The sequence below is a fragment of the Microtus oregoni genome, unplaced genomic scaffold (genome assembly GCF_018167655.1).
Source record: "Microtus oregoni isolate MIOR12 unplaced genomic scaffold, Mior012 000034F_ref0000314, whole genome shotgun sequence".
NCBI lineage: Eukaryota > Metazoa > Chordata > Mammalia > Rodentia > Cricetidae > Microtus > Microtus oregoni.
The window spans coordinates 13,735,766-13,757,993 of NW_024543093.1; the positions used below are offsets into that span (position 1 = coordinate 13,735,766).

At 41.3% G+C, this 22,228-nt stretch overlaps 1 protein-coding gene across 1 annotated transcript; it reads right to left on the minus strand.

Moving 5' to 3' along the window:
• Positions 1–5,175: 5,175 nt before the first annotated feature.
• LOC121432345 (zinc finger protein 14-like) lies at positions 5,176–18,929 on the minus strand. Its single transcript, XM_041630201.1, has 4 exons — positions 18,799–18,929; positions 9,973–10,099; positions 9,702–9,762; positions 5,176–8,598 (listed from the first exon to the last, which is right to left on the minus strand). Exons 1-4 carry the CDS (start codon positions 18,817–18,819, stop codon positions 7,272–7,274), a joined length of 1,536 nt encoding a protein of 511 aa, XP_041486135.1. The 5' UTR covers positions 18,820–18,929; the 3' UTR covers positions 5,176–7,271.
• Between the last annotated feature and the right edge of the window lie 3,299 nt (positions 18,930–22,228).

Here is a 22,228-nt window from a genome sequence, read left to right on the forward strand (position 1 = left end):
TGACACAAAGCTCGTGGGAATAAGCAGTCTATGACTGATTTGACTTAAGCCCTACTCCTCAAGACAGAACCCATTGACACCCACGGAAGCACACTGGATAGCCAAGAACACAGGACTAGATAGCTCAAGAGCTAGGGTAAAATCAAATACTACTAGTCTAAGAAGGAAAAAAAGGGTCAGTAGTAATGGTATTTTGCTATACTCACAGATCAGTTCCTTATTCAGTCATTACCAGAAAAGCTTCCTGCAGCAGATGGGAACAAGGATGGAAACCCATAGCCAGACATTGCATGGAAAGAGTCTAAATGAGATGTCGCCATCGAATCTCTCCTCTCCCTCAGAGCTCAGGGAACCTCGTAGAATAGGATAAGACCCAGAGAGGATGAAGAAATCCATGAGAACAAGGCCCTCTGAATCAACTAAGCAAGGCTCATATAACCTCACAGAAACGAAAGCAGCAAGTACAGGACCTATGTGGGTCTGCACCATGTCCTCTGCATAAATATAGCTTTCAGTTTAGTACCCAGGGACTCCTGAGTGTGTGAATGAATGCGTCTTTCGTATATAGAATATAGCATCTCCAAATGGGGGCACTTTGACCTCTCCCATTCCTATTTATTCCTTTTATATAATCTGTCTGTCTTTTATTACCCTAGCCAGGACTTCAATCATCATATTGGATAATAGTGGTGACAAGTGACCCCTTTGTCTTGTTCATGATTTTATTGGAATTCATTGTGGTTTTTACTATTTATTAAATGGTGGCTATAGATTTTTAATTTATATCTGTTGAGATATGTTCCACCCCTTTCTAGTGACCCCAGGGACTTTATTATAACAGGATTTAGGATTTTGCCAAAAATCCTATGTACACCATAATCACGTGGTTTACATCCTTGGGTCCATTTATATAATTAAATACATCCATTGATTTATGCCTGTTGAGCCATTCATGTATCCTTTCCATGGGACAGGATTTATCAAGGCAAATAATACCCTCTACATATTCCCAGCTCCATTTTTGTTAGCGCTCTTGCTGCCATAATCAAGTCCATTAACAAACTGAGGACAGTAGAAACAAATTGATCACAGTTGATGGAGTCTTTGGTGTCTGAAGCACTATCTAGAGTTTGTGATTAGTTCACAGTTTTTCAGTTTCCTTTTGGGGTGCTGATGTTGGTCCCAGCAACAGTTGCTGGAGAATTACTGGATAAACTGCTACTAGTACATCTTTTGTAGATCTAGTAGAGGTCTGTCCACCTCATTTCAGTCTTTCAGGGTCTGGTGGATCCTCCAGCTGCAGCAGCTCCTGCACTGGCTTCAGTCACAGCAACAAGTTCAGTCTAAAATGAATTTTTTTCGTTTCTTCAGGTTTTTTTTTTTTAGTTCTTTACATATTCTGTTTATTAATCATCAGTCAACTCTGTAGTTAGCCAAGATTCTGTAGGCTGTTTTTCTACTCAGTTTCTTTCTTTGTCTTTAAGGTGTGTGTTTTAAAGTTCTTGTGGGGTTGATGAGTATGGTGTCATATGCCTTTTATTTCCATACCTGGGAGGCAGAGAGAGACATTCAAATCCAGCCAGGATTACACAGTAAGACTCTCTCTTAAAAAATAAAATCAACAGCAAAAAAAGCCCAACACAAAGTTGTTGTCTTTGGGTTTATTCCAGGGATTTTTGTTTCTTCGGGAGATTTTTTTGGTTGTTTACTTTTATAGGTTTGAATAGTTTTAATGCGATTTTTTCCCTGAGTTCTTTCATAGAATGTTTATAATTAAGACATAACAAAGCCTCTAATTTTGCATATTAATTTTTGTATTCTGGCACTTCTATAAATTATTTTCTTTAAAAAAAAAATCACTTCTAAGGGAATCAGCAGGCAGAGACACTGCTGCTAGACTATAAGAGCCTGAATTTGATCTCAAAAACCCACAAAAAAGTAGGAGGAGTAAAACTGACAGCAAAACGTTGGCCTGGCAACTGTATGTACACACAGGTATATCTGCTTACACAAATACATCATAGCCACAATAATAAAATTAAATTTTGCTTTAAAACCTAACTGACGGAAAAGCACTATGTAAATAAGAAAATATTTAAAGACAGTGTTGCTTGGGGATGCAGTGACTGCTCAAGGGTGAAGAGTAATTTCGCCTATTCCAGAGGACATCCACTTGACTCTCAGCACCCACAGGATACTAACAACTGTAACTGCAGGTCCAGAGGGTTCAATTCCCTATTCTAGCCTCTATGGGCACCAACATTCTAAAAGAAAACAATTGCCAACAGAGAATACTATACCCAGCAAAATGAGGTACAATCGAAGGAGACATGAATATACAATCTGAAGGCAAACACAAACACACCCAAGCAGTCACAGAAAATAATGAATTTCAGAACAGTCAATCAAAAGAGGTCTAAAAACCACTCCCAAACAAAAATAATGGAAATTAACACACACTGCTCACTAATAGCATTTATTTACCTACTTATTATGGGATCCTCACCCCTTATTCTCGAAGGGATGAGAAGAAATTTCCTAGCAAAATATTTTCCCAGGAAGATAGTGGCCTTCTGCTCTCCTACCCGGGAGATTCTGAGCACAAGGTCACTTAGCTCAGCCCAGCCAGCCAGCCACCTGGTGATAAAGAAGCAGGATGGGAGAGAAGAAAAGACATTGCGCCCTGGCCCTGCGGAAAGCAGCTTCAAAAAGCCTCTTTGTAGCTATGCCTTTAAAAGCTTACCCCACAGAGGAGATACAACTCCTCTCTCTACCTCGCTGCAACAGGGTTTGAAGACAGGGATTCCAAACATGTTTGTATTATGCTGATTAAACCTTGCTTATTACAGTCTGGGCCTCTCTGGTGGTCTCTCTCTTGGGGGGGGGGGGTCATAATCTGGACACAACACTTATTTATTTAAAGATAAGGTCTCTCTCTATATATTTCTCTGTCAGCCCTGGAACTAGACCAGTCTTGCCTCAAACTCACAGGGATCAAGTGTTAACTAATAACTTTTAATATTAATGGTTTCTTGTTATTGTTAAAAAAAAAAAGTCAACAGAGCAGAAAAATATGTAGAGCTCAATAAAAAATCAATTTTAAAAAAAGCCCACAGAGGCCTTTTATTTAAGTGTTTTACGTCTCTAGAAAAAGAATCCCAGGATTTTCCCTCCTGTGTATTTTGAAATTAGTAACAAGACAGGGTTGTCCGTTACCCCTTCTTCTTAGGGAAATGCAAACAAAATGACTAGATTTCATTTTATCTCAATCAGAACAGCTAAGGTCAACAAAACAAAAAACAAATGCTGAAGAGGATGCATGGAAAGGACCCTATTCATTCTTGGTGGAACTGCAAATCAAGCCACTCCAGAAATCTGTGTGGAGAATTCTCAAAGAGCTAAAAATCAATCTACCATATGACTCAGCTATACCACCCTTTGGCCAACAGGACTCACTATCCTACTCCATAGACATTGCTTAGCCATATTCACTGCTGCTCTGCTCACATAGCTAAGAAATGGAAACAACCTAAATTCCCATCAACTGATGAATAATGAAAATGAGCACACACACACAATGGAAATCTAGTCATACGTAAACACGAGTGACACAGGCAAATGGGGAGAAACAAGACATACTGTAACATATGAAGTAGCCCAGACCCAGAAAGACAAACGTCGCATGTTCTCTTTGTGGTTCTAGTTCTGAAAATTCAGACATGAATATCAAGGAACGATAGACACCAGGAAAATAACGAAATTTGGGGGCAGAGGCGAGAGGGCTAGAGTGGGGAGTGGCAGGACACAGGTGGTATGGAGAACATGGGGCTTCTAACTGGGGAGGAAAACGGAAGGGCAATAGAGAGCAGGGAGGGATAAATAACTAAGAATGCTCAAAAAGTACATAGGGAATCATTTTACACTTACCTAAATTTATCTAGAATACAAATATCTATAATATACACACACAAACTTAAAGAGGTTATATGACTTGGAGCAATGTTGTTTCTCCCAAGAGCCTCATTATCACAGGAAAAAACCCCAGCCCATTCAAGTTGGTTAGAGAAGTGCAAGAGACTCCCCAAACATAGGCTATGTGGCCTTGTGTTATTTCCCAGAGCTTAAAGGTGAGCCCCTATTGCTGAGGACGTGACACATTTTGGACACAGAACTTGGAGTAAGAGAGCTGGAACTGACCCAGAAACTTCATCCTTGTGGCTCTGAGTATCTGAAGGTGCTATGCAAGTTGCCAAGGAAGGGGAGCATTAGGTAGCAATACCCAAATGTAAAGCTATGAATCCCAACAATAAAAATGTGGCATTTTATCTTGAGTGTTAACAACTGTCCAGTTGGATTTACGGCCCATGCAACGAGAGGGAAACCCTGCCTACTAAACCTAAGCCAGCTACTCATGCCTAGAGAACCTACTCTGAGCACTTTTCTAAATCAGTGCAACTCCTAACACTCCCCCAAAGCTCATCCTTATCTATGCCTGCAGATAAGTAGATTCGAACTCTCATCAAAGTAGCTTGTTTTTGTAGCACCAGGAGTCCATTACAAAAAGCATGACTAGTCAGTTACCATGGGATGGCCAATTGGTACATCTACCACAAAACTCCTGCACCTGAGGCTCAGGAACTTTGCTGAAAGAGGGGAAGAAAGACTACTGTGAGATTGAGCCCTCTAGATAGGATAGGGAAGCCACACACATGAAACATGATTGTCAAAAAAAAAAAAAAAGACCAAACAATTCCACATCAACAACTACTAAGAGGGAGAACTAGCCTCCCCAGAAATGAATCCCCTAATTGTTTATCCGATACGAATTGATTAGCCCTAAACACAAATATATGCAGGTAACACCAAAGGGACTCAGCAGACTGTATTCATTTATTCCTTTGTATGTACTATAACAATAGTGAAATAATATGGAGAGAATTTGGGTAGGAGTGGGGAGGAAATTGAAGGGATAGTGATGTATATTTATTTTTTTTATTGAGCTCTACATTTTTTTTCCTGCTTCCCTCTCTGCTTCTCCCCTTCCCTTCAACCCTCTCCCAATGCCCCCATGCTCCCAATTTACTCAAGAGATCTTATCTTTTGCTATTTCCCATGTAATTAAATTTAATAAAAGCAAAAGTCTGGAGAACATTAGGGAAAAATTTATTGGGCCTTTCTACAAGTTCCTGATTGCCCTGTTCAAATGTGGTGTAAACTCTGAGATGCAATGAGAATTTCTCCAAATAAACGAGTATCACATGGTGTCATGTGTGGGTTCTAGGAATCGAACCCAGATCCTCAGGCTTTATGGGAAATGACTTTACCCACTAAGCCAATTTTCCAACACATCTTAATTGAAAATATATATTTTAAAGTAAAAAATTACAAAAATCTATGTAAGAAACTTTATTATTAGAAAATCCAAGCGTTCATATAAATGTTAGGAAATTGCCAATGAAGAATAATAAGAAAAACATAATTTGTCATACAAGGATAATTGGAAACACAATTTACAAGCAATCTATTTTCAATGTCAAATGAACCACATTAAAAAACTCCATATAAATTAAGTCCACTGGACTCTCACAAATGTACTTGAATTTCATGAGTCAAACACAGCTTCAGATTGAAATGGAAAAGGGTATTACCTCGCTTGGCTTTTTAAAAAAAAAAAAAAGCCCATTAAAATCAAACTGATCATGACTTGGTGGCACAGACCTTTAATAACATCTCTTGGGAGACAGAGGCAATCTCAGTGAGGCAGAGGCCAGCCTGGTCTACAAAATGAGACCTTATTTCAATACAAAACTTGATTTATCAAACTAAAAGACATCAATACATGTAGGCATACTGTTGCTATTGTTGCTTAACACGGTATTCTGATAGCCTTGGTTTTTCCAAGCAGAAGAGACAACAGGCAAAACCATTTTCCACAAATTCCACAAAATCACACTTCCAAAAGAAAACATTTCTTCAGAGGGTTCCTTACTTTTACAACATACAGAAGAAAATTTCCTTTCACCTTATTTGAGACAATACACAGCTTATATTTTTAATGCTGAATTTTTTCATTTGGTTGGAAGGGGTTCCTAACTCTTCCAGGTTGTGTTCAAATTCCCTGTATTCGATGTTGGAATTCTCTCGCCTCTACTTCCCTAGTGAGTAAGAGAGATGCACCAGGGCCAGCAAGAGTGTTCACGGGCTGAGGTACTTGCTCTGAACTCGGACAACCCAGGACCGACCTACACAGTGGAAAGAGCAGGACAGACGCCTGAAGCTGTGCACTGACACACGCGCACTCGGCATGTGTTCACTCATGCACGTACACCTGCAAAAATTCAATCATCATAAACTATAGTTTATATAAAATGAAATTTTCAAGGAAATATGTGCCTTTGCACATTTGATGAAACAGGTCACATTCCAGATGTGTATAAATTTCAGTCTCCTATTACAGCTCTTTCCAGCTTTTTTTTTTTTTTAGTTATTACTCTTATAGAGCTGGAAAGACGGCTCAGTAGTTCAGAGTACAGATGCGGCTGGATTTCCAGCACTCACACTGGGAAGCTCACAACCACCTGTCGCTCCAGCTTCAGGGACTCTGACACCTCTGGCCTCTACGCGCACCAACCCTCACATGCACAAACCCACACACCTACACGTCATGAAGAATAAAAGTCGGGTGGTGGCACATGGTTTTAATCCCAGCACTTGGGAGGCAAAAGCAGGAGGATCTCTGTGAGTCCAAGGCCAGTCTGGTTTACAAAGAGAGTTCCAAGACAGCCAGGTCTGTTACACAGAGAAATCCCATCTCAAAAAGACCAAAAAATAAGGAAATACCGCGAAAACGTATTTTAAAGCCAGGTTGTGGTGGTGCAGGATTTTAATCCCAGCACTCAGGAGGCAGAGGCAGGTGGATTTCTGAGTTCTACAGAGCAAGTTCTAGGACAGACAGGGCTTCACAGAGAAACCCTGTCTTGAAAAACCAAATTTTTTTTTTTAAAAAAAGCATTTTAAACTATCCCATTTATTTATATATGTGTGGGAGATTGTGCATGCAAACGACGGCACATGTGTGCAAGTCAGAGGAAACCTTGGGGACTCAGTTCTCTCTCCTCACACGGGTTCTGAGGATCCCACTCTACCAGGCTTGAAGGCAAGCGCTCTTACCCCGAGCCATCTCACTGGCCCTCCACACTATCTTTTTCATACCCCACAACAACAGCAAGTTGATCAAAGACAATTCCACATGACGTACACGGATTTAGGCTCTACCCACTGGGTTTCTTTTCCATGTGAGCTCTTTCGTGTTTGTGAAGGCATGTGGAAACCCTAAATGCTTTCCCACAATAATTACATACATAAGGTTTTTCTCCAGTATGAATTCTTTCATGATCACGAAGGGATGTGGAAATCCTGAAGGCTTTCCCACATTCCTTACATACATATGGTTTCTCTCCAGTGTGAATTCTTTCATGATTATAACAAGCGTCGCGTTGGATGAAGGCTTTCCCACAATGCTTGCAAACATAGGGTTTCTCTCCAGTGTGAATTCTCTCATGGTTGTGAAGATGGCTCCCACGAAGAAATGCTTTTCCACAATGCTTGCAAACATAGGGTTTCTCTCCGGTGTGAATTCTCTCATGAATGTAACGAGCACTGGAATGGGTGAAGGCTTTTCCACAGTGCTTACATATATAAGGTTTCTCACCGGTGTGAATTCTTTCATGCCTCCGAAAAGATGTAGAACATGAAAACGCTTTCCCACACTGTGTGCAAACATAGGGTTTCTCTCTGGTGTGAATCCTTTCATGACTGTACCAGCCACTGTAATGGGTGAAGGCTTTTCCACAATGCTCACAAGTGTAAGGTTTTTCTCCACTGTGAATTCTTTCATGGATGAGAAGGTCATAGGAACGAATGAATGCTTTTCCACACTGTTTACATACATATGGCCTCTCCCCACTATGAATCCTTTCGTGGTTCTGGAGGGATGAGGAATATCTGAATGCTTTCCCACACTGCTTACATGTGTAACACTTCTCTTCAGGGTGAATTAGTTCATGTTTAATAAGGTGACTGGAATTTACCAAGGTTTCGTCATACTGCGCGCACACAAAAGGTTTATCTCCAACGGTGATTCTTTTATATATTTGACCATAACTGTACCTCCAGAAGGCTCTCTCCACTTGCTTCCATTCATGGAGTTTATCTCCAGTGTGAATTCTCTCACAACACGGATCAAAACTGAGACTCCTACAGACTTCATTAGATTGCTTATTTTGATTGGCTGTCTCTCTAGGAGGACTCTGCTTTGCCTGAAAGAACTCAGAATAAGTTAAATCTTTCCAACATTTCTCATGTGTAAAAGCTTCCTCCACTTGTTCCTGAGACCCATATGGTTTCTCTGTAATTTCGCATCTGAGGTGCACACGTGAGCGTGAATGAACAATAACGTCTCTGGCGAGCACACCGTTTTCAGACATCATCACGGCGGGAGGCACGGCTCTTTGAACAACAGGCTCTGGAATCAGCTGCTGGGATTCTCCACACTGACTGCCATCTCCATAGTCACAGTTTCCTTCAACCACCGGAGTTCTGCAAAAAAGGAGAAAAGCATAACTACACTCTTAACTGGAGGCTGGACGCTGGGCCACTGGTACAGTATTCTGCAGGCAGCAGAAGGACAGCAAGTAAGTCCATCTGGGCCATATACAAGACCCTGGGAGAAAGGGAATGACGCTGCTGATTCTGCTTCTCTAAGAATTTGTAAATATAAAGGGACTGAACAGTCAGTTTGCGGTCCTGAAGACAGCATACAAACAAAAAAAGGTCTTAAATACTACTGCTTCTTTTTTTAAAAAAATATTTATTTACTTATTATGTATACAATATTCTGTCTATCTATATGTCTTCAAGCCAGAAGAGGGCACCAGACCCCATTACAGATGGTTGTGAGCCGCCATCTGGTTGCTGGGAATTGAACTCAGGACCTTTGGAAGAGCAGGCAATGCTCTTTTTTTTTTTTTTTTTTCTCTTTTTGATTTTCAAGACGGAGTTTCTCCGTAGCTTTTTTGGTTCCTGTCCTGGAACTAGCTCTTGTAGACCAGGTTGGCCTCGAACTCACAGAGATCCGCCTGCCTCTGCCTCACAAGTGCTGGAATTAAAGGCGTGTGCTACCACTGCCCGGCTCAGGCAATGCTCTTAACCTCTGAGCCATCTCTCCAGCCCCCTACTGCTTCTTTTTCATAACTACTGTGTACACCACAGCTAACAAAGTTAAATATTTTTAATGAGAAATGATGTGCATCAAACATTATGGGTTTTGGAAGAGCTGAACATCCTATATGTGATTTATTGATAATAGGTTTCAGTCTAAACCCGAAACTCATTTTACTTCACATTCCTTATATTCAAAGTTGAAAGGTAACTTAATAAAATACACATATAATTTCTCTAGGAAGGACAATTTTGGGGACAGGTCTTACATAGGTTGATGTTGCACATTTTGGCAATATTCATACACTACAGAGTTAGAATCTTCTAATTCTGAATGTTCTAACTCAATGTACTTGTAGAGAAAATTTGAGATCAAATCAATGGCACCAAGATGTACAGGATCATTTGCTTGTTTTTAGATTTCCTATCACATGCAAATATTTTATTTGATACAAATTCCTCTCTCTCTGAGTGTATATTACCTCACATTTTTCCTGAGATTTTGGTAGTTGTCTTCAATGTTTTCTTTTTCCTTTGTTTTACCTAAAAAGCAAACCCCAAAAAATTATTATGACTGAATTCAATATCATACAAAAACTTACTCAACTCTACATTTTGTTATGTGCAATATGACCTGGAATGCTACATTTTCCATGAAGTTCCCTTCCAATATTTCAATTCATGTATCCATACAGGTGAGCAAGAAACAGCTGTTCTCTAATTGTATGAGTAAAGAAATGATATATATTTTACCTATGGAGATCAGGTTCATAAAGGTTTCTGTCATCACATCTCTGTAGAGCTTCTTTTGACTAGAATCCAACAAAGCCCACTCTCCTAGAGTGAAGTTCACAGCCACATCCTCAAAGGTCACTGGCTCCTGCAAGAATCCACATGAAAAAATATCAAAAATTAACTGCCAACTTGACAGGACCTAGAATCATGAAAGATGTTGAGGGATACTTTAAGTGTGCTGAAAGCAGAGATTAACTGGCCATTCTGACAGACGCTTAAAACATGAGAATGCTAAAAGAAATGGGAACTGTCAAGGCCTGGCTCATGAGGTTTCAAGGGGAAATCAGGACAGAGGCTATTTGGGTTTTAACCAAAATCTGTCTTCATTCTGTCCAGAGCCTGATGACTGGAAAGAAGTTAATTTAAAGAAAACGAAATAATTTGACATAGAAAATAAGTGTAAACGAGCTTAAAATTTTGGACAAGGAGAGCACAGATGACAAAGCGGCCATGGAGGTTAGCACTGAGCAGTAGGACTGCTGTGGGACAATGGTTTCATACTTAAAGATTTGTCACTTGTATTTTAATAAAACACTGATTGGCCAGTAGCCAGGCAGAAAGTATAGGTGGGGCAACTAGGTAGGAAGTATAGGTGGGGTGAAGAAAACAGGAGAATTCTGGGAAGAGGAACGAGTCAGTCTACACTCGTCACTCAGATGCAGAGGAAGCAAGATGAGAACGCCTCACTGATAAAGGTACCAAGCCATGTGGCTAACACACACAAAAGTTACAGGCTAATATAATAGGGAGGCACTATTAGCACAGTAACTGTATAAGCAAAATGGGACTGCATTGACTTGGGCTATGCTATCACCCCTCTGGAAACAAGGTACCTATCAACCAGTTAGCAACCTAGAACCCCTACATTTACTAGGAGGATACATGTATACCTGCTTTAAACAATGAAAACACTCCCCTTATTATCATGTTTCTAGTCAAATAGGTTGTACAATGCTTCAGGAACCATGGGCAGAGCCTATGGGATTTACTCTGAACTAATTTTGGGTGCATGCACAAAAAGGCAAATAATGTTCACAAAATGAATCTTTTCAGAGATTTCTCTATTATTTTATGTTTATCATAATGGGGCTTCATAGGATTAAAGTTAGGTATATTAGGGGAAGGAACAATCACAGTGAGCAAACGCTTACAAAATAGAAGCCTATCAAAATAATCATCTGTACATGATACACACCTTGAATATTCCCAATTATATGGCCTACTATCATTCTTCAGAGTTTATTTTTGATCTGTACTATTGCTTTACTAGACCTGGCTACATGTACAAATCTGTTAGGATTATTATTTCAATAGTCTAAACCAGTGGTTCTCAACCTGTAGGCCATGACCATTTTGGGGTTGAGCAACCCTTTCACAGGGGTCACCTAAAACCATTGGAAAACACAGATATTTATATTACAATTCATAATTGGGAAAATTACAGTTATGAAGCAGCAACAAAAAATAATTTTATGGTTGGGTATCACTACAACATGAGGAACTGTATTAAAGGGTCACTGTTGTAAGGAAGCTGCTTGTTGGTTCCCGGCTGCTCAGCCCTGAAATAACCACACAGAAACTGTATGAATTAAAACACTACTTGGCCCATTAGCTTGGCTAACACTTATATCTTAATTTAGTCCATTTCTAGTAATCTGTGTATTGCCACATGGCTGTGGCTTATAGGGTAAAGTTCCCAGCATCTGTCTCCAGTGGGGCTACATGGCTTCTCTTTGACTCCACCTTCTTTCTCCCAGCATTCAATATAGTTTTACCAGCCTAGCTAAGTTCTGCCTTGCTATAGGTCCAAAGCAGTTTCTTTATTAATCAATGGTAATCACAGCATACAAAGGGAAATCCCACATCAAGGCATAGCATTAGAAAGGTTAAGAACCATTGGTTTAAACACAGGCAAAGAGCTGGTAATGGGGGTTGGAGACATAGTTCAGCAGTTAAGGGTACTGTTTGCTCTTTCAGTATTCCAGGTCCAATTCTCAGCACCCACATGGTAACGCACAAACAACTATAACTCCATTTTCAAGGGATCCAAAACCCTCTTCTGACATCTGCTGGCTTCTTCATGGATGTACACAAACTATGTAAACATACATAGACTCAGGCAGGCAGATACATAAACTAAACTAAACTAGAACTTGGAAACACCAGGTTCAGATCCCATCTTCCAGTACACATTTGGCAAATCTGATAGGAAAGGAAAACAAAATTCTCCTCTCTCACTACTAAAACTTATCCACTACTTTCTAACAGTTTTTCCATACAGATGTTTATGACTGCAATGATGGATCAAAGTAATCAATCAATATGGTCAAAAAGATTCTTCAAGGGCTGAAGAGGTAGGTGGCTCAGTCTTCAAAGGCTAAGCTCATGATCAAAAAGAAAAAAGTCAACAAGCTAAGGCCTCCCTGTCCTAAAGAACACGGTGGCTGAGGACAGACATTCTCTGCAGTTGTTTCGCCTGTCACAGAGAGGACAAGAAGAAGGAATAAAGATGAGCAACAGCCTTCTCTGTCCGGACATGAAGAAAGAAACATTCCTAGTCCTCCCCGTAGGATGGTTTCTGCTCTGTGGAGCCACAGAACCTAAGTCCACAGTCACTTGGTATGTACAGAAAATGTTTTTTTCTCTCTCTTTTCCATTTTTCTCCTTTGATTATGTATTTGTTCACCTGAAGTGATTCTGCTACATTTTGCTATCCCAAAATTAAAACATGGGTCTTCTGGATTCGCTGAAATCATTTCTGTTCTTTGGAGCAGGACCTATCCCTACAGCTGATTGAATTTTAAGTTTTTCTCAGACTGGGTGTGGTGGTACAGGCCTTAATTCCAGCACTGGACAGGCTGGCCATTTCTGTGAGGTGGAGGTCAGCCTGTTCTACACAGTATATAGTGAGTTCTGGGACAGACAAAGTTACATAGAAACTGTAACACAAAAAAAAATTCTCTCTCCAGCCTTGCTTTTTCCTAGTTTCACATCTGCCTAGCTGATAAAGTATCTATTCCTGAAATTAAACATTAAGAACATTTGTACTCTTGTGCTGTGGCTTCGAAGAGGCAGAGCAGATGACTGAGCGGGAAAGAAAGGACATGAAATGAGGAGGAAAGGGGACCAACAGCTGCCTCTTTATCCAAGGTCAGATGAGACTCGGAACACGCCAAGTGAATGTAATGCCTTAACTGAGAAACCTTGTAACATGATAAATCCTCCTGCCTCCTAATGCTACTGCTGTCTGGATCAGAGCCAAATTCTGCTGCTACTTTTATTTTAATAGTTTTTCCCCAGTGTTTTTTTTTTTTCTCTCATTTTCTTTTTCTGTTCTCACATGTGTCTAGCATGCCACAGCTTGAATACTTCTGATGCTCAAGTTGGAGACAATCAGGTCTCTCTCTCTCTCTCTCTCTCTCTCTCTCTCTCTCTCACACACACACACACACACACACACACACACACACATCAAAAGTCTTCATGGGCAAATTACTTCTAACAATTGCAAAGGATTATAGAACTGACCAAATCAAATCTTTGGCAGGTGAAGAAGAGGAAAAACGGCCCTGAGATTGGAAGACACCAGGCTACCACTCCCCCAAGGTATGCTAGTTAGTTTTATGTCAACTGAAGTCACCTGAGAGGAGGGACCTTTGATTGAGAAGTTGTCTCCATAAGAAAGGGTGGTGTCATTCCTGGGCTGGTGGCCCTGTGTGCTATAAGGAAACAAGCCATGAGAGCAAGCCAGTAAGCAGTATTCCTTCATGGCCTGTGTACCAGCTTCTGCCTCTAGGTTCTCAGTAAGTCTGAGTTCCCGCCCTGGCCTTCAGTGGACTGTGATTCAGGATATGTACACCAAATTAACCCTTTCTTCCTCAAGTTGGTTTTGGCCATGGCGTTTCATCACAGCACTAGAAACCCTAACTAAGACACGAGGCAAAACTGCTCTCCTAAGCCCCAACCTCCTGGAAACAAGCCCCTCATTGGGGATTCTTTGAGCCTCTACCTTCCCTTAGCTACCTCTTTTACCTTTAAAAGGTCTGTGTGCAGGGTCTAAGAATCAAGAGCCATTAGGACATCTGCCACTAGACAGGGGTTCAGATGTCTCTTCTGTATCAAAAGGCAGCATAACTCTACCAGTCAATTAGTAAAGCATAAACAGTTTATGGACTTTCAATCTCTGGTTTCTTACTGAAGCCCTGAGGAAACAAGCATTCCAGGGTTTCTCTGTGTATCTTTGGCTGTCCTGGAACTCACTCTGTAGCCCAGGCTGACCTTAAACTCACACCCCTTCCCACCTGATGCTTAGTTATCCTAGGTAAACTGATACCTGATTCATAAGGTTTTTGTTTTTTGTTTTTTTTTTTTTTTTTTTTTTTGGTTTTTTTGAGACAGGGTTTCTCTGTGGTTTTGGAGCCTGTCCTGGAACTAGCTCTTGTAGACCAGGCTGGTCTCGAACTCACAGAGATCCGCCTGCCTCTGCCTCCCAAGTGCTGAGATTAAAGGTGTGCGCCACCACCGCCCGGCTTCATGAGGTTTTCTTAAATACTTGTCTGCACCTAGTAACAATTTCCTACAAAAATAGGCTCAAAGAACAAGAATTTTATGTTATATCTTTTTACTGAATGAGGCAAGATTTCATGATCAATTTTTATTCAAATGCTCAGTTTCTATGACTTATGTTTTTCCACTCAGATAAAGTCTCACTTGCTGGCTCACTGCCAAAATGACAGGAAGAATTCTGTTACAAAAAAAGTTCCTATATTTCTGCTGTATCACAAATATTTGAATCTATTTGTAAAATTTGGCCAATTACACAACACTTTGTGTCTATGACCTTCAATCATTTAGACCAATGATTAAATAGCCCAGTGGCACTAATTATAAAAACTGAGTAAAGTTCTTGGTTTCCTGAGACACTCTCGTGAGTTCTCCAGAATCTAAGATGTACATCTTTTAGAAACCATCCATGATCTCCTCAGAAAATAGTTAGTGGGGGGCCACATGTAGTAGCACATGCCTTTAATCCCAGCACTCAGGAAGCAGAGGCAGGTGGATCTCCGTGAGTTTGAGGCCAGCCTGATCTATGTAGTGAGTTCCAGGCCATCCAGAGCTAAATAGTGAGACCTTGTCTCAAAAACAAAACAACAACGACAACGACAAAAAGAAAAATGAAAAAAAGAAAAAGAAATACTGGGTATTCTACACACACACACACACCCCAAATATAAAAACACAAATGTGGTATAGGAACACAGATAAGTGAGTTCAAGGCCAGCCTGATCTACACGGTGAGTTCCAGGACAGCCAGAGCTACTTAGTGAGACCCTGTCTGGGGTTGGGGGGAGGGAGGGAAGGAGGAAACCTTAGTGACTATTATAAGGGTCTTTCATAACACATGACAATTAGGCATTCAGAATTGGTTACACAGTATTTCCACAGTGAGCTACTGAGAAGAGCAAAACTCATGGCCACAAAATTTGCTAGCAACCCGGAGGGAAAGGATTCTACCAGGCACTTCAAACTACCTCCTGCGCTGTAACATTTCAGGACATAAACTCATAGAGTCTCATCTCAGCTTTCCGTCAATTTCTGAGACACATTGTCACAGCTTCAGAGAGCTGGCTGATACTCATTTTCAACAATGACATCAGATACCCTCAGGAAACTCATGTGACCAGGAGCAGGGAAAACAGCTACTTGACCCAGGATCAACAAGAAGTTTCTTGGCACTCTAAAGGAAGTGAAGTAGCTTTAAATACAAAATAAGAGATCACTTTTTCACAGTTGACGTCTGCCCAACTCAACTCTATGCAGCATGACTGTCCAAGATGACTGACTTTCTGCCTTCTCTACTGCAGGGAGATATGTCTTTGAGAAGTTGAGCCAGACACGTGTAGGGAATAGCTTAACAGACTGGGGCTCTCCTTGGTTTGGGCTGTGTACTCGTCCCTATCTAACCTGGTTTGGGCTGTGTACTCGTCCCTATCTAACCTGGTTTGGGCTGTGCACACATCCCTATCTAACCTGGTTTGGGCTGTGTACTCGTCCCTATCTAACCTGGTTGGGCTGTGCACACATCCCTATCTAACCTGGTTTGGGCTGTGCACACATCCCTATCTAACCTGGTTTGGGCTGTGCACACATCCCTATCTAACCTGGTTTGGGCTGCGTACTCGTCCCTATCTAACCTGGTTTGGGCTGCGTACTCGTCCCTATCTAACCTGGTTTGGGCTGTGTACTCGTCCCTATCTAACCTGGTTGGGCTGTGCACACATCCCTATCTAACCTGGTTTGGGCTGTGCACACATCCCTATCTAACCTGGTTTGGGCTGGGAACACATCCCTATCTAACCTGGTTTGGGCTGTGCACACATCCCTATCTAACCTGGTTTGGGCTGTGCACACATCCCTATCTAACCTGGTTTGGGCTGTGCACACATCCCTATCTAACCTGGTTAGGGCTGTGCACACATCCCTATCTAACCTGGTTTGGGCTGTGTACTCGTCCCTATCTAACCTGGTTTGGGCTGTGTACTCGTCCCTATCTAACCTGGTTAGGGCTGTGCACACATCCCTATCTAACCTGGTTTGGGCTGGGAACACATCCCTATCTAACCTGGTTTGTTTTCTATTGTTGTGATAAGAACACAACTGGGAAGAACAAATACGGAAGGAAAGGATTTACTTGACTTACGTGTTGTGATCACGGAAGCCAAGACAGGAACTCAAAGTAGGGCAGGTAACTAGAGGTAGGAACTGAAGTATAGCCCATGAAAGAAATACTGCTTATTGGCTGGCTTCTTGAGGCTTGCTGGGTCGGCTCTGTTATAAAACCCAGGAAACCTGTGCAGAGGTAGCCCCGCCCACAGTCAGCTGGGCCCTCTCACATCAATCATTCTTCAACATAATGAGCCTTGCCTGCCAGCAATCCTATTAAGAAAGTTCCCATTTCCCAGAAGCCCCTAACTTGTGTCAATCTGACTAAAGAAAAACAAAAAACAAAACCTAACCAGTATACACTAGTATACTATCCAAACAATGCAGCTAGCAACCTTAGACCACCCCCCCACCACACACACCCCCCCCACCGCCAACTTCCATTAAGCTGTACATACAAGAGCTTCAAACAATGGGAAATAGTTTTGTTTTCTGTAAAATCAGTCCTTGGTATATTTCAATTCTTCCTTTCTGGAAAATCTCACAACTATCCCTATCCCTCCCTCCTTCCCTTATTCCATCTATCTATCTATCTATCTATCTATCTATCTATCTATCCAGTAAATGTATGTATATATGTATGTATATGTGTGTTGTGTGTATATTCCTTTCTCCTGAAAAGAAATGGTTATCATATGCTAATACTGTCTGTCACTGCCTTTTAATTGGCATACATTATACATATATGTACACTCCACATTAAAATTTACAATTGTGTCATTAGGCATCTCAGTTTTCTTGATGCAACTTTTTAAAGCAACACACTGGGGCTGAGGGTGCGGATCGGTTGTTACACTGCTTGACAATCATTGCTGAAAACCTGAATGTCATCCCCGGCACTGCATAAAGCTGAGCTTTGTTGCTCAGGTCTGTACTCACACTTCAGAGGTAGAGGCAGCAATGTCATAAGTTCAAGGTCACCTTCAGCTATATACTTAGTTCTAAGACAAGCTGGATGCATGATAACTTGTCTCTCTTTAAAAAGAAAAGAAAAAGGAAGGAAGGAAGAAAGGAAGAAAGAAAGAAAAAAAGAGTGGAGGGAACAGGTCTCAAATGCTTCAACTGATCAAATCAAATAAAAAATAATAATAATAGTAACTTGCAAAATAAGATGAGTGACTTGAGTGTGATCCCCAGAAGCCACATAAAAGTGAGGGGAAAACCAACAGCACAGGATTGACCTCGGACCTCTGCAAGCACGCCATGGCCCAGGCGGCAACACCAAGTATCACACACACTTAATAGTAATATTAATTTCAATGTACTGCACACTCAAGCTCAAAAAATATTTTCACCAGAAAGAGTCTTTGTCTCAGGCTGACTATTCCAGACGGTCAGAAATTACTGTGTACAATGAACAAATAGTTATAGGCAAAAGGAAAGAGCTGGAGATTAATTTTCTTCTAAGAACTGTATTCCAATTACATTCTGACTGGCGAACTTTCACTCCCAATTCTTTCTGTTTGGAGAAACCCACCAAAGCAAACAGAATTACAGTTACATGAACTCCCCTTTCCCCAGGCTTTTTTTTTTCCCTCTCTCACAATCAACAAGGCTAGGAAAGCTTTTTCACAATCCCACCTTTTGCCTTATAAATAATCAAGAAAAACAATTTTGACCTGTAATATTATTAAAAGGTGACGGAGCGATCGAAAGAGAGGTAGGAAAGAGAAGCAGAGGAGAAAATCCTCCACACAGCGAGGGACCTGTGCCGAACATGCATAAAGCCTAGGGTTCAACTGGCAGTACAAAAAGAAAACCACAAGGTGATCACAGAGGAAAACTAAAGCAGGGCAAACAGAAATGCAAGAGGCAGACAGACGGGCAATAGCGCTCACCACCCACGATCGTCCCCAGCATAGTTTGGATTCAGCATCACCAACCTGCCAGCGCTGCAGTTTCTGCAGAGGCTCAAATTGGAGGTACGGACTCCCCCTGGGAGGACTGGGATGAAGCCGCTTCCCAGGGAAGGGACAGGACTGGAGGCTGGTCTCCTGGTCAAAGTCGTTGTAGCGTCACAAACCCGCCACCCTCGAATCCAGACGCGCTCGGTACACTCACCATTCTCCGCTTGTGACGCATCCTGGTGTCCTCTCCTAGGAGCCTGCAGTCGGCAGGAGGGATGGCCGCCAAGGCAAAGCGGCTAGGACCCTCCCGCAGCTACACAGCCTCCAAGATGGCAGCAAGGGCGGAATCCTTCGATTATCTGCGCCTCTTATTGGACAGTCCATGCGGGAGAATAACAGCGTCGTTCATTGGTGAATAAAATTATCCCCGCCTCCGATACACCGAACTAAAGGGAAAACGGTTTTTCTGCGTGCAAGTGCCGCCGAAGACACAGTTGTCACTCGTGACTCATTTAGCTTGCTCTTCGCTAGTACAACCCTGGCACAACCTAGAGTTTCATGGCATTTAAGAAAACATTCTGTAGGTTTTTTTAGTGCATGCGCTCGTTGCCTTGTGTATTCAATGGATCCTTCCTACTCCGCCCACCCCTCTCCAGCACCGAGGAAAGAGTTACCCCGCTTTGCACTGGAACTTCTAGACCCCAACGAGAAAATCCAAGATATCACCTTCGAAGGAATCTTTAAATCATTCTGGGCAAAGGAACAGAAAGGAGGACCTGATGTGCAAGCTAAAGATTTAGGGATGAGGTAAAGCTAAGGCTCTCTCACACCTTGCGTTTCAATCTACCCATTTTCTGGCAAGAAAATTAAAACATATCGACAATGCAATTATACAATGTCTGGAGAAAAATGGAATTGCATGCAGAAGTGTTCTACAAGAGATTCAACAGGTATGAAAAGCAACCTTTCAACTTCAAACAAAAAGTGTTTTTTTTTTGTTTTTTTTTTTTTGTTTGTTTGGTTTTTTTTTTGTTTTTTTTTTTTTGGCCCAAGGTCTTGAGGAAATTCTACATTCAGAAGTGTAACATATTCCCAAGCTTCTAGATCACACTGATTTTCGGACCTGGAGCCCCAGTGGGTCATTCTCTAGCGATGAGGCAGAGACACTGAGCCACTGAACTCTGGGAGCTCACCCAAGTCTTCCATTGCTTCCTCTGCCATGAATTGATCTTCCAATACCTTAAAATTTACAAGAAGGAAAATGTCATCCCAAGTCAAATTATGGTTTTAGTAGAACACACTTGTGATCCCAGCGCTCTAGAGGCAGAGACAGGTGGATCTCTGTGAGATCGAGGTCATCCTGGCCTATGAGGCAAGTTTCAGGACAGCCAGAGTTGTTACACAAAGAAAACCTGTCTTGAAAAACAAAAACAAGAAAGAGAAAGAGAGAGGAGAGAGAGGGAGAGGGAGAAAAACAGAGAGAGAGATCATTTAACTCCAGAATTTTTGTGTTAGTTTTTGTCTGGGTACCTTCTATTGATGAGAGACGAGTATTGAAATCACCCGCTACCATTGTGTTAGGGGCAATATGTGATCTAAGATATAATGCTATTTCTTTTATGAAACTGGGTGCCCCTGTGTTTGGTGTAAATGTTTAGAATTATATCCTCTTGTTGGGTTTTTCCTTTAATGGATATAAAGTGTCATCCCCCATCTCTTCTGAGGAACTTTAATTTGAAGTCTTTTGCCAGATATTCGAATAGCTAGGCCTGCTTTGTTCTTAGATCCATTTGCTTAGATTACCTTCACCATACTTTTATTTTAAGGTAATGACCATTCATGATGGTGAAGTATATTTCTTAGAGTCAGCAAAAAGATGTATTATTGCTTATTATAAATTATATATTATAAATTATTTCTTAGCAGTGTTTATTAATTCCTGTTATTTTATTGTTGTGGTCTTGTTTTCTTAGACCTCTTTTGGTTAACTGTTCCAAGAGTATTCTTTTTCTTTCCTTCAGTGGGTTTAATATTCTCTTTAAATTCAAATATAATTCTCTTCTAGTATCTTCTGTAGAGATAATTTAGTGGATATGAAACGCCCAAGTCTATTTTTTTTAATTTTATATGTCTTTTGTCTGCATGTATGTCTGTGCACCACACATGTGACTGACTGCTGGCCTTACAGGCCAGAAGAGTACACCAGTTCCTTTGGAAGTGGAGTTACAGGTGGCTGTGAACCGCCTTGTGAGTACTGAGAATTACATCCATATCCCCTAGAAGAGTAGCCAGTGCTCTTATCTCCGGAGCCATTCTTCCAGCCTCCCTTTGAATATGTTTTTGTTTCTTTCTCCTTTCTTGATTATGACTGATAGTTTTGCTGGGTATAGTAATTTGGACTGACAATTCACATCTTATAAATATCAATTCAGGCCATCCTAGCTTTAAAAATCACCATGGATACCAGGTATTATTCTGATGGGTTTGCCTTTAAATGTGACTTGAGTTTCCTCTCTTAGTGTTTCAACAGCCTTTCTTTGTTTTGTACACTTAGTATTTTGATTTAGTCTTGTATTGTGGGGAATTTCTGTTCTGGTCCTCTCTATTGGGTGTTCTATGTGCTTCTTGTACCTTAAAAGACATCTTTCTTTAGGAAAGTTTTCTTCTATAATTTTGTAGAAAATACATTCTGCACCTTTGCCATGGATTTCTTCTCCTTATTTTTATTAGGCTTTTTCATTGTGTCCCAGATTCCCTGAATGTTCCTTCCTTTCACAGGTCTAACATTTGACTGAGAGATCCATTTCTTCTATCTTTTCTTTAAGACCTGGTAATTTCTCTTTTTCTTGATTCAATTTGTTGGTGAGGCTTTCCTCTGTGCTTTGTGTTTGAATCCCTGGGTTTTTCATTCCAAGTTTCATTTTGCTTTTGTCAAAGGTTATATTTCCTTAATAAATCATATTTTTGCTTTAATTATTTCTTTTTTCTTTTTTATTTTTTTTCTATATTTACTTCATTTTTTATTTCAACAGACACTCACCGTTGACTTTGAACTTTTTTTTTATTTCCCTCCTCCTCCCACTCTTCTCCCCCTCCCCCCACACCTCTCCCCCTCCCTCTCCAGTCCAAAGAGCAGTCAGGGTTCCCTGCCCTGTGGAAAGTCCAAGGTCCTCCCCCCTCTGTCCATGTCTAGGAAGGTGAACCTCCAAACTGGCTAGGCTCCCACAAAGCAAGAACATGAAGTAGGATCAAGACCCAGTGCCATTGTCCTTGGCTTCTCAGCAGCCCTCATTGTTCGCCATGTTCAGAGAGTCCGGTTTTATCCCATGCTTTTTCAGTCATAGTCCAGCTGGGCTTGGTGAGCTCCCAATAGATCAGCCCCACTGTCTCAGTGGGTGGGTGCACCCCTCGTGGTCCTGACTTCCTTGCTCATCTTCTCCCTCCTTCTGCTCCTCATTGGGACCTTGGGAGCTCAGTCCAGTGCTCCAGTGTGGGTCTCTGTCTCTATCTCCATCCATCACCAGATGAAGGTTCTATGGTGATATGCAAGATATTCGTCAGTATTGCTATAGGACAGGGTCATTTCAGGTTCCCTATCCTCAGCTGCCCAAGGAACTAACTGGGGACATCGCCTTGCGCTCCTG

Bases quoted from the DNA above. Each gene is read 5' to 3' on its own strand.
- LOC121432345 (XM_041630201.1), bottom strand. From the start codon at position 18,819: ATGCGTCACAAGCGGAGAATG. The intron at 9,763-9,972 runs GTAAAATATATA...TTTGCTTTTTAG, and splicing joins TATGAACCTGATCTCCATAG to GTAAAACAAAGGAAAAAGAA. The intron at 8,599-9,701 runs GTAATATACACT...CCTTTTTTGCAG, and splicing joins AATCTCAGGAAAAATGTGAG to AACTCCGGTGGTTGAAGGAA.